This window comes from Vombatus ursinus, unplaced genomic scaffold, assembly GCF_900497805.2.
Source record: "Vombatus ursinus unplaced genomic scaffold, bare-nosed wombat genome assembly UNPS02014808.1, whole genome shotgun sequence".
Taxonomy (NCBI): Eukaryota; Metazoa; Chordata; class Mammalia; order Diprotodontia; family Vombatidae; genus Vombatus; species Vombatus ursinus.
This window is the reverse complement of record NW_020954586.1, coordinates 2095955-2109163: the sequence shown is the minus strand read 5'-3', so window position 1 is coordinate 2109163 and position 13209 is coordinate 2095955. Positions and strand designations below refer to the sequence as shown.

Genomic DNA, 13209 nt, shown 5'->3' with positions numbered 1-13209 from the left:
GGATGGATGGATGGATGGATGGATGGATGGATGGATGGATGGATGGACTTTCAAGGTTCCTTGGCTGTCTATGGATCAACTTGCATTTTTCAAATCCTGCCCAGGAAGAAACCCAGCAAGGGTGGGGGAGGGTGGGCTAGCAGATCTTTTAGGGGTTGGTCTTTGCCCTCAGCCTTCCTTGTGAAGTGGGACCTGCCAGAGCATTTCTGTTGGCCCAGCCTTTGAGAATGGGGGCTCACCTCCACACCCTTATGAGGCATCAGAGGAGGCTTAGGGGAGAAGATAGGCTGCATTAATAAAAACATCAGGTCTGGAAGGAGGAAGGTGATTGTCCCAGCAGGTTTTCCTGGGCTGACGCCTTTAGGAGAAGCCTTCAGTTATGGGGGCATGTCAGAGCAGAGCTACCAGAATGGGCAGGGTAATCCCATGCTTTCTAGGTGATAATAGGTAAAAGGAACAGGGTGGGAGTTATCAAGAGATGGATTTAAGCTTAATTTGCAAACCAGCTTCTTAGCTGTCTTCCTATCTTCCTGGAGCTGCACCAAAGTGGCACAGACTGCCAAGAGGGTACCTTGAAATACCCTTCTCTGGAGGTCTCAGAGGCTGGAGGAGGGATATTGTAGAACAGGGGTTATTAATTGGGTTCACAGTTTCCCAGGGGGTCCATGGATAGTTTATGTGTGGGCTGATTTTGGATGGGGGAAGAATTGCATCTTTATCACAATAAAACTGATCTCCTTTGCAATCCAATATATTTTGTTTTATGCATTAAAAACACAATTCTGAGAAGGAGCCCATTGACCTCACCAGACTGTCCAAGGGGTCTCTTATACCAAAAAGCTGAAAGGCCCTGATAAGGGCCATAATCCTAGAGACAGAAGGCACACCAGAGGCTCTGGGGCCCAACTCCTTCATTGTACAGATGGTCACCAATAACTCTTAATGTTATTCTTACTGGGGCCTGAGCCCAAGGAACTCACCATAAGAGGTAATTATATTTAACAGGAGAGAGAGAGAGACAGAGAGAGAGAGAGAGAGACAGAGAGAGAGAGAGAGAGAGACAGAGAGAGTAAGGGCTTGAAAGTTAAAAAAAAGTGCTGATGTTTCATTTAGTAGTTGCCAAGGGGCAGGGAGATTTTTTTTCTCCCTCCAGACCCCCCTGGAGCATGAGCCTGGCACTTTCCCCACCTCACACCCCCTTGACAGATGGGAGAGCTGTATCTGTGACCTCCCAGTTCCTTCTTTCTGTGGTCTAGGAGTTCCCCTGGTGTTGGAGGGGGAAGCCCTGACTGGAATCCAAGAAACCTTTGTTCCCCTCCTGGCTTTGCCCCACCAACCAGCTGGGCAACCTCAGGCAAATCACTTAACTTTTCTGGGTCTCTGCAGCCCTTCTTTAATTTTGTTTAAATTTTTAAAAGGAAGTGTGCAGGATGATAATAATAATAACTAGCAATTATAGAACACTTTAAGGTTGCAAAGCACTTTACAGACATTATCTCATTTTATTCTCACAATAGTCCTGGGAGATAGGTTATTATAGATTATCCCCATTCTCACAAATGAAGAAACTGAGGGCTCAGAGTCACATAGCTAGTATGTCTCTGAGCTTGGATTTGAACTCAGGTCTTCCTGACTCCAAGTCTAGCATTCTACGCACTGTGGCACCACTTCACTGCCTATAATACTGGGCTCACAGACTCTTAGACCTAGGACTAGCATGACTCTTAGAGCCCATCTATTCCAATCCCCTCATTTTACAGATTAAGGATCTGAGACTTAGAGAAGGGACATGACTTGCTTTGCCTTCCTTTAAGAGGAATTCCTTGAAACGTAGACTCACAGGGAATTAAAATAAGAAGTTAATATAAATATAAATGTATTTAATATATATTTATATCTATAAATATAAATTAAGGAGTTAAAATAAAATAAAATGCTTCAGCTGAACACAAAAAAGCAGGAGGCACAATTATTATTTTAGATGAAGAAATGGCAAAAATTAAATTAATTAAAAGAGATAAAGAGGGAAACCATATTTTGCTGGAAGGTAACCTTTCCTGTTGCTTCAGCCATGCCCAACTCTTAGTGACCCCATTTGGGGTTTTCTTGACAAGGATATTGGAGTGGTTTGCCAACCGAGGCAAACATGGTGAAGTGACTTGCCCAGGGTCACGCAAGTAGTAAGTGTCTGAGGCCAAATTTGAACTCGGGTCTTCCTGACTCTAGGCCCAGTAATCTATCCACAGCACCACCTAGCCTCACAAAAGGTAACTTAGAAAATCAAGAGATTTCAGTACTTAACATGTAAGAACCCAATATCACAGCTTCTAAATACTTAAGGGAAAAGCTAAATTAGTTACAAGGAGAAACTGGCAACAGAATTATAGTAGTAGGAGACCTGAATTTATAATTCTAGGTAAATATAACCTAAAAATGTAATAAAAATAGTGAAGCAAAATCAACTAAAGAAGAATCAATCCACCAATCAACCAAAACAACAACAAACAATAAAACAAAAACAAGCAGAAGGTAAGGACCTGAATAGAATTTTAGAAAAAAATAAATATGACAGACCTCTGGCAGTTATTGAACGGAAACAGAAAGGAGTATACATATTTCTCCAGGCAGCTAGGTGGCGCAGTGGATAGAGTGCCAGGCCGGGAGTAAGGAAGAGTCATCTTCCTGAATTCAAATCTGGCTTTAGATACTTATTAACTGTGTGACCCTGGGCAAGTCACTTAACCCTGTTTGCCTCAATTTCCTCATCCAGAAATCTAGAGAAGGGAATGGCAAACCACTCTAGCATCTCCAAATGGGGTCACAAAGACTCAGACATGACAAATAACTAAACAACAACAATATATGTATTTCTCAACTGTGTATAGTTCCTTTGCAAAAATTAATTTGTTGTAGGACATAAAAACTTCATAAACAGATGCATAAAGGAGGTCATTCCTGGTCCTCCCGCCCGCTAGTGCCTTTCCCTCTCAGATTCTATTTATGTTTCATGTGCTAATTTATGTACAACCTGCCTCCTACATTAACATGCAAGCTTCTTGATAACAAAGACCAGGTGTTTTTTGGAGGGGGTTGCCTTTTTCTTTGGATCCTTAGCACTAGCAGAGTGCCTGGCACTTAATAGGTGCTTAATAAAGGTTTGTTGACATTTAAGGCAAACTATGAACCCAGGTTTTTGGACTCTAGAGCCAATGTGCCTTCTACTGTTTCACCAAAAAAAAAAAAAAACCCAACACTTATTGATGCCTTTTGTTTGGATGTCAGTCATTCCTAGATAACTGGGCATTTAGTTCAGGGCCTGGCATATAACACAGTAAGCTCCTAATAAATGATTTTCCATTCACTCATAGACATTTCTCCTCCTCCAAAAACTATAATAAAGAAAAATAGTTAAGCAAACTCAACCAAAGCAGTGACAAATGACAGTACAGTGTCCCACCTTTCTACTCAAAGGAGGAAGGTACTTTCTTATCTAGCACAGCTAGGCCTATGACCTAGCGGTTGATGGATCAAAACCACCCTTTTCTAGACTCCTCTGGACTTGGCATTCTAAAGTGAAGAGAGCACTGACCCTAGAGTTAAAGGACCTGTGTTCAAATCCTCCCTCACCCTCTGCTACCTATATGGTGGTAGACAAGTCACTTAACTTCTCTAGGATTCGGTTTCTTGTCTGTAAAATAAGAGCCTTAGACTAGATGGCTTATTCTCAAGTTCTACATCTATCGTCCCTCCACATAGAGGTCCTCACCTCCTATTTTGAGAGGTAGTGGACTGGACTGAGAATCAGGAAGACCCGGGTTCAGGTCATGCCCCAGACACACAATAACTGCGTGAACCTGAGCAAGTCCCTTATCTGTAAAATGAGGAGGTTGGCCTCAAGGGCCGCTAGTTGTAATCCTCTGGTCCTCTCCCTCTTAGAGTTCTTTTCACTTGCATTAGTAAAGTCATGTAGGTGATGTTTTCCTGTTTCTGTCCACATCTCTCTGCATCAGTTCATACAAGTCTTTGCCTACCTCTCTGAGCTCCTCATCCTTCACATCTTACTCTTGAGAAGCAAATGTACCAACCTTTGAAATGAATGTCCTCATTCTCATACTCTGTACCTCCCAGATATAGTGAAAGGCTTTAATGAAGATTGAATAGAGGGGGAAATATGCCAGAAAGTATCAAATGATGATAATAAAGTTCACCGCAGAGTGCAGACCCTCTCTCCAGCATAGTAGCTCTTTCTCCTCTGGCCCCTGGGCTGTTCTCAGTAAACTCAGACTCTGGTAATAATAGCTAACATTTCTTACTGTGTGTCAAACTCTGTGCTGAAAAATGATGTGAGTGACATCTGAGCTTTGGCAGTGTGAACTCAGATGGATTTAAGCCGCTTTTCTAGCTCCTCTTGGCTGGAGAAGAGGGTAGGGGCAATGATTCACAGGATCAGGGTCACAGAACCCAACTCCTCCATTTTAGAGCTGAGGTGACTAAGCTAAGGAAAATGAAATGACCTGTCTAAGGCCACACAGATAATAAGTGGGAGATTCAGGATTTGAACCCAGGTCCTTGCTATCCTTTGCACAGTCCCACAAATCTAGCATTCTTCCTCATACACCCCGAAGTCCTTTTTTCTGGCAAGGGCTACCTGAATACCTGAGTCTAAGCCAACAGAAGTTTTGTTAAAGGGCCTGCTGTGGACTGTTTCCTTTAGAGGTCAATGTTGCATCTGCTTTGGAGCAGAGGGACCCCACAGACCTGCCCCGTCAGAAGCCTGGACCTCTGCCCAGTTAGGTGCTGGAGGGGAGATTTGGGAGGGCAGGAGACGAGGCAGTAGGGATGACAGCTTTCCATAGTTTGCAAACAAGAGCCAAGCAGCTTCCTGGAAACCATCCCTCACCCAGGGATGCAGGAACCTGTCCAGCCCAGAATGTCTCGGAGAGACCAAGGCCTCACCCCTCGTTGTGTTTGATTTTGTTTGGTATTTCAGAATCCCTCTGTGGAGCTAGCAACTTATTCGGAAGGCATTGCAAATTGTCTTCATCATCTCAGGCCTCCCAGAACCCAGGGGAAAAGAGGAATGGAATGGAGGGATTTCTTTCCAGAGGCTGCTGGCTAGAGCCCAGGGGAGGACAGCTTGCGATGGGGACCGGCATCGATGCAGTGGCCAGCCTTAGCCACCAGGTGGAGCAGTTGCTCTGCACACAGGTAATAGGGGAGGGCTTCATTTGGAGAGGATAGGATGGAAGGATTGTGAGGGACCCTGACGATTCTGGGAGACTCTGGATGTAGTTTAGAGATCTGGAGAGCCTCCTGTGAGTCCAAAGGATGCTCGAAGCCTCTTCGGATCCCCCAGCTGCCACAAACTGCCTGGGTTTTGTTTTGGATGTATGTGCACATGTTGTTTCCCCAAGTAGAATGGAAACTCTTTGAGGGCAGGGACTGTCTCATGTTTATCTTTATATCCCCAGCGCCTAGCACATAGTAGCCACTTAACTATTTTTTTTTTATTTATTGATTGAAAAACCTGATGTTTCCATTGAAAACCTTATGCAAAATAACCACTACCGTCACTGCTGTGGGGTTGATCCTCTGGCATTGGACAATGTCTAATAGGGTCATGGAAGCTTCAGCACAGCCCTCAGAGAAAAGTTCTTTCTTCCTTCTGCTTTAGGTGACTGGGGACAAGGGATGTGCTGGTAAATGTTTAACAACCAGCTCACTGGGCCGGGGAGGGGGGATGTGCGCTTGTCACACTTGTAAGTTTAATCTGCATTAGTAACATTTTCTCTATCCCTTTCTGAAGTCCAGGCAATTAACTCATTCATCCATTTAATAAACATCGATTAAGTGCACTTTGCTGGGCACTGAGGGCACAGATAAAAATGAAAGAGTCCCTTCCCTCCAAGAGCTTACATTCTATTGGTGGAGAACATGGATGCAGAAAAATATAAAACTCATACAAAGAACCAACAAGGAGTGGTTTATACCAACGCTCCAGGCTTGAACCTGGGCTACAAATACAAAGTACAATTAAATACAATGAATAAATAAGTACAAAGACTTAGCTAGGTACCCTGGGCTCAAAGGACTGAGACTCTTCCGGCTGACAGAGACTGACTATTCCATGGTCTGCACCCGCATAAGGGATGGCGTTTGTGAGAGCCATTGAGAAGAGAATTCTGGTCTTCTGGCTTCGCACTTGGAGAGAGAAACATGTACTTCCAGGCTCTCTTCAGGGGGGAGAAAGACTGGGAAGAAGGGAACATAGAGAGGAGGTGGAAACCTCCATCATGTCCCCATCCCCAGTTGGCAACTTCCCCTTTGCTGAGAGCTAACTCTCTCTCTCTCTGTGTCTTTCTGTCTCTGTCTCTCTCTCTCTCTGTGTCTCTCTGTCTCTCTCTCTCTGTGTCTCTCTGTCTCTGTCTCTCTATCTATCTCTCTCTCTGTCTCTCTGTCTCTCTGCCTCTCTCTGTGTCTCTGTCTCTGTCTCTATCTCTCTCTGTGTGTCTCTGTTTCTGTCTCTGTGTCTCTCTGTCTCTGTCTCTCTCTCTGTCTCTCTGTCTCTGTCTCTGTCTCTCTGCCTCTCTCTGTGTCTCTCTGTGTCTCTGTCTCTGTCTCTGTCTCTCCCTCTCTCTGTGTCTCTGTCTCTCTGTCTCTCTGTCTCTGTCTCTGTCTCTATCTGTCTCTGTGTGTATGTCTCACTCTTTCTCTCCTCTCTCCTCTTGTTCCCAGTGGGAGAGCTTATTTACTCTGTGTAATGCATGGTATATATTTTCCTATGTATATTTTCTCTGTTTTCTCTTTCGCTTCAATATGGGTTAACCAGTTTATTCGTTATTTGCTATGTGCCATGTGTGTTCATCATGGAACTGGTATGTGGTGGGCAAGCCTTGGATATACAGCTTAGGGCACTTTTCCCATTAAGGGATAGTGACCAGGAATGCAGCTTGAACCTAAAAAATCATTTCCAATGTTCAAAGGAGCCGACAGATGGAGTCTCAGCCTGAAACCCCCTCTCTCTGAAGAGATGGCAAAGTCCAGCCTGGGACTTCAACCTCCTCCTTCCCTCCTGCTGAGAAGGGAAGGGGGGGAGACTAGAGTTCTTGTCTCCTGGGAGTCACATCTGGGCAGATTCGTGTGGACATACATAACCTACATGGGCAAAATAAGACACAAAACACACGCCCCTTACATATATAAATGCTATTTTTCTTATTGGAGCTGGATTTGATTGGCATAGGGAAGGCCCACCTACAGAAATGCTTTCTACCACGTAGATGGGCAGCTTGTCAGCAGCTTCCAGTCTGAGAGAGTAGCCTAGAACGCTGAGTTCCACGGCCACCCCTCCTAGAAGCCAGACTTGAACTTGTCTGTTTTCACCTACGTCATCCTGCCTCTCAGGTGTCATAGAATGTCACGGAGGCTGTCCTGCAACTCTCCTGATTAGCTGGATGAGGACACTTCATTTTTTGGCCCCCTCCAGTGAGCACCACGCTTCAGCCACATCTAGTGACATATGTGCTTTGGCCCCTTGCTAAAGGGCTTCACAACCAGCAGAACAGGTCGGTCCCCTAGTACTATGATGGGAGGAGGGGCAGAGACAGATAGGAGACTTGTGTATGCAAAGCACTCAAAAATGGCCCCCAGGAACAACAATCTTAGCTAGGGCAAAGACAGCTTCATCGTCTTCTCTCCCAGCTGCTCATTCTCATATGAACAAAAGGAGACTTTGGAGCTGATAGCCAAGGAACTCTGAACCCCAGAATTGTTCTATGATTATTTGACAAGTATATGTTTCCCAGTTATGGCTTAGCCAGCAGAAGTCAGGACTTTGTCATGTACTGGTTAATCAACCTAAGCCTGAGTGAGGTTTCTCACAGAGAGGACCCAGCAGTGAACTGGGGAACCTGGGTCCAAGAAAAGACCCCAGAGATGCATGGAAGAGAGGCCACTGCGCTGTCAACTGATGCCTAGGAGATAGAAACTCTTCAGAGCGCAGCCAAAGAAGCAAAACTAGAGAAGTTTTGGCAAATCCCAGGCTAAGGATCTCTGCCCTTTCTGAAGGAGTGTGGTACCATGCCAGCAGCAGAGCAAGCTAGCCTAGTAATGGTGGTCCTAGCCCAGGGATGAAGCAATATTAGAGCAGTGTTGGAATGGACCAGTTCAGCTTAGCGTGAACCTCCTGCCCTTGAGGGACCTTGGTAAGGACAGTCCCAGAGAAATTACCCCAAGGCCCACTGTAGCAGTTTTAGTTCATGCCCATTCTCCCCCACAGATGTTATGTGCATCGCTTTGTGGGTGTGCCCCATGTTTATGTGTAGAATGTTATGTAATTATTTTTGCTTTACCTTTTGAGTAAATAGTTCTTTTTTGTTGTTGTTGAGTTAATGGAATCAGCTGACTGATTGGTTAATGGGAAGCACCCAGTGGGGGCTCAGGAGTGTTAGCTGCAGCCTAGCTCCCCCAGCACCACCAGCCCCAGGGCTACCCCTAGAGCTCTGAGAATGGCTGTAGCAGACACTCCCCTCCCCAACCCCCCACCCCAATCTGCCAGGGTGGCTGCAGGTTGGTGAGGGCTCCCAGCGAAGGATGAAGCCCCTCTTCTGTATCCCCATCTCCCAGTTGTAATAACCACAGACCAAAAACCAGGGGAGCCCTCTTTTTTTGTCATTCATTATCTGTAACTCTGGGGAAATGCAAAGTATTTCTATTCTGTTGGGAGGCTGGAGAAACACTCCCGGCTGTTTAATTATTTAAGGCATAATCGGGGAGCCGAAATCTGCTGCAGCAGTCCCCCACCCCACTCTCTAGCCGTCCTGCAGGTCTGCCAGGCCCCCCGCTAGCAGCCCGAGTTGGCTGCGCCCTCTCACGGGGCCCTGGCTGCCCCACTGCTCTGTCCAGCAGCCCCACACTGCGGTACCTTCCTTCCCCGACATCCTGCTGCAATTCTTTGGACTTCCCCACCCTCCCTTGGGGACCTTTTCATCCTGCAAGACCTCCTATCAGCCCTGGAACTCACACCTCCTTGGTATCCTCTGTGCTTGGGGCTCTTCTGATTGGAGGGTGGGAGCAGCCGGCTCCTCCCAGAGCTTCCATTTAAGGTGGGAGCCTGGACCTGGCATCTCTCCATTTCCTACCCAGCTGGACTCCTTTGGGCTTTTCTATCATCCCCTCCCAGGGGAAAGGTTTCCTTCAGAACAAAGGATCAACAACAACATCCCCTCCCCCCCCTCCCCCAGACTACCCCTCTCCCTTCAGTTCCTTCTGTGCGTTGTCTTTAACCCATTGGACTGTAAGCACCTTGAGAGCAGAGGCTGTCTTTCTTTTCTCTCCTCCTATACCCCAGTGCAGTACCCAGAACATAGTAGGCTCTTAATAAAGGCTTACGGAAATAAATAATTTATCAAAGAATGGGAAAAGACAATATAGTACAGTGGGCGGCTCTAACCTGGGAGACAGGAGCCCCTGGTTTGAGCCCCATCTTTCCCACTTACCAGCCGTGTGAACGTGGCGAAGTCATTTAAACTCTGAGTCTCAGTCTCCTCATCTGTAAAATGGGACTAATAAGAACTCCTTACCTGGCAGAGTCACGGTCAGGCAGTCAATACGTCAGTAAACATTTATTAAGCACCTACTTTGTGCCAGGCACTAGGGTTACAAAGAAAGGTAAAGAGAGGCCAGTTCCTGTTCTGAAAGAGCTCAATTGAGGAGTGAACCCCTTACCTGGAAGGAAGCTCAGAGGCCTTCTGGTCTGACCCCCTCATTTCACAGAGGAGCCCAGAGAGATTGAGGGGCTCCCCAATGTCCTTGGACCCCAAATCCCACCTGCTTTCCATTCAGTCACAGGCCTAGCTCCTCCAAATGCTTTTCTCCCAACATGCCTTGGAGTCCCCACCACATCCTGGTTCACCCTCGCCTGGACACTCTCCAATTTGTCGACGATCTGCTTAAATCCGGCGTCCAGGACGCCACACGGTACTCAACTTTGTGATCTGAGTAGCCCGCTCAAGACTCCGGCTCTGATTTCCCTAGTTTGGGACACCGACTCAATCGATGGAGCCTGAGAGCACGTTGGGGTTCCTTGGTCTCGGTGTCAGCGTCAGCGCACTGACTCCCACCCTGCCTGTGGCTCGCGGTTCTCCAGGCAGCCACGGCCAAGCTGGGTCTCCCCACTCCTATACTTACTGCGGCAGTTTTCGAAAGCCAACTAAAGGATTCCACATTAACCTTCATGAAATAAATTTGGTCCCTGATCTCAGTACAGGCGAAGGCATGTTCCTATTACTGTTATTAAATTATCACATGTCATTATATTACATCAGTATAATCATACACACACACAAGCACACACACCACATACTGCCGGAGGTGCTTAGTAAATGCTGACTGATTGCTCGTTAGTGGCATAATGGATAAAAGGGCTGGATCTGTAGTCAGAGGCCTTGAGTTCCAGTGTTTTTCTGCCACTTACTACCTGCATGACCTTCAAGGCACTAGGCCTCAGTTTCCTCATCGGTAAAATGAAGATAAGAAAGAAGAGTTATGGAAGCATTTTTAAAATGCACAAAGAGGACAGAAAGAAGCTCAGAAGGAAACACAGTCAAAGAAATCAGCTTTGAGGCAAACACGTTGAGCTGATTATTTACATAGGGAAAAGAAACCTGACAGGCTCTCAGGACTATGCCTTTAAACCCAAATCACTCTGGTGTTCACTGATTGGCCAATAACAGGTCCCAGCCCAAGCAAGTTGCTCATTGTTTGGGTTTTGATAGCTCGGAATACAAGTAAATAGCAATTGTTTAGCTTCTGGTGGGAAACTCTGAGGGTCTTTCCCTACCTGATTCTTTTGTGAAGGCAAAGTGCCTTCTTACCTAGCCTTTAACCACAGAATGGGTGTTGCCTCAGACACACTGAGACCTAGGAAAGAGCTAGCTTCAAAAGGCCAAGGTCTCCCACTACATTCAGGGCCATCACCGGTCTTCCTTGCCATTGGGCTCCCATGACTCTGAAGGAGAGAGTGAGGCACAAGGTGGTGACAAGCCTACTGCCCTCTATCCTGGTCAGATCCCATCTGCAGTATGGTGCTCAGGCCTGGGCCAGGCAGTTTAAGGACGGTGATAGATCAAGAGCTTCCTGGAGAGGGAGACCGAGATGGTCTCCATTTAAAAGTCAGTTGAAGGAAATGGGGCTTTTTAGCCTGGGGATCCCTGTTTCAAGAGTTCTTTGGTGGAAAAGGATTAGGCTTGCTCTGCATGACTTTGGAGGGCACAGTCTGGAGGGTCTGGGCAAGTCTTCAAGTGGCAAGAAGGCCAATCTAGGCTTGATGTCACTGTCCCAAAGTAGAATGTGCTGCCTAGGGTGAGTGCCTCTCCATGGGCCTCTTCAAGCAGGGGCTGGAGGAGCGCTCATTATAGTGAGAATGCCTTTGGTGCATGGATTGGACCAGAGGATCGCCGAGGTCCCTTTCAATTGTCAAATCCCATGACACTACTTCTTCCTGGTCGACCATCTGGAAAGAGTCTACCACCCAAAAAGAAAATGAGGCCAGTCTCTTCTGAGTGAGCTCCTGGTGATGCCAGCATCACAGCTTCTCTTTCAGAGGGCTCACAAACCTGTGCTGGTCCTGCTCCCTGCTCATGCGCCCCTGACGGTCCTTTAGGGAAGGGCATAGAAGCCAAAGGGATGAGCTCCTGGGCCTGGTGGAAAGCCTGCACAGAGGGATGTGTCACAGTGAATGGATGGGATGGTTGGGACCATCCAAAGATCCTGGTGCTTCCAGTGGGACGAGAAACTTCAGCCCAAATCTTTACTCAGTATTTGCTGTTTAGGAGTCTTCCTGGAGGAAGAGCTACACCTGCCTCCTGGAGCCAACAAAACCAATTTTCCTCAGTCGCTCCCCTCTCCGGACTGCCTCAGTCCCGGGGCCGAGCTCCCTGGCGATGGACGTTGTTCTGAAGGAGCCTGGTCTCTGCTTCTTTTCCCTGACCCTCCTTTCTACACCATGTCTTTGGTCCTTCTCTTGCTTGGCCCTCCATGGCAGACCAATGATTTCCCATCTTGTCCCCCCATCAGAGGGAGGACTTTCTGCTCTGCAGAAAAAGCCCAGGACCTGAAGTCAGAGAACCTTGATCTGCACCCTAGGTCTGACACTTACTACCTATGAGACTTTACCTAAGTCACGGGTCTCTAACACTCTAATACTAGAGCAGTGGAGAGAGCCCCAGGTGCCTCCATTCTGGAAGGCGAGTTCAAATATGGCCTTGGCCACTTGCTAGCTGGGTGACCCTGGGCAAATCACTTCACCTGGGCTAGCCTCAAGATGATCAGAGCACCTACTCCCTCGGCTGCTGTGACGGTTTTTAAAAATATCAAACATTGATTTATTTATTTTTAGTTTTCAACATTCACTTCCACAAGATTTTGAGTTCCAAATTTTCTCCCCATCCCTTTTCATCCCCTTTTCTCCCCTGCCCCCCTAAGATGGTATGCATTCTAAATACCCCTTCCCCCAATCTGCCCTCCCTTCTATCACCTCCCCCCTTCTCTTATCCTCTTCCCTTTCGATTTTCCTGTAGGGCAGGATAAATGTCTACACCCCATTGCCTGTGTAGTTTATTTCCCAGCTGCATGTGAAAACAATTTTTAACATGTGTTTTTAAAACTTTGGATTCCAAATTCTCTCCCTCCCACCCCACCCACACTCATTGATAAAGCAAGCAACTCAATACAGGTTCTGTGTTGTGAGGATCAAAGCAGATCCTATCTGTAAAGCGCTTAGCTGGCGCCCATCTTGGCTACTCATGGCTGCAGAGCTGGTAGGGGCCTGAGAAGCCCTCACTTTACAGAGGAGGAAACCGAGGTCATAGTGGTCATCGGGGCCAACCCCGTCATTTCACAGACCAGGGAACAGGCCCAAAGGAAGGTCTCCTGAGGTGCTGAGTCATCTCCTTGGACTCGGTGGTCTCCGCTGCCCGTTCAGACAGACCCCCGGCCTGGGCACTCCACGGCCGGGTCAATGGGTCAGTGCTCAGTAAGCGCCTCCTTCTGTCGGCCAGCCCCCTGAGAGGGGAGAGAGAGGGTGGGGGGTGGGTCCCTGCCCTCCAGGGGTTTCCATTCTAAAGCAGGGAACCCCCTTCCCTCTCCCTGCTCAATCCCTCCCCTCCTGCTCCCAGCCCTTCGGTGGTCCACCTCTACCCGGGGGCGTTC

At 47.4% G+C, this 13209-nt stretch overlaps 1 protein-coding gene across 2 annotated transcripts in view; it reads left to right on the top strand.

Annotated features, from left to right (window-relative positions):
• Positions 1–13209, top strand: part of DGKD (diacylglycerol kinase delta) — a 128246-nt gene that overhangs the window by 2059 nt on the left and 112978 nt on the right. For both annotated transcript variants that reach the window (XM_027875288.1, XM_027875293.1), the window contains exon 2: positions 4991–5208. In XM_027875288.1, the coding sequence (XP_027731089.1) occupies positions 5086–5208 (123 nt within the window). In that variant the 5' untranslated portion in view covers positions 4991–5085. The remainder of the gene's footprint in view (positions 1–4990; positions 5209–13209) is intronic.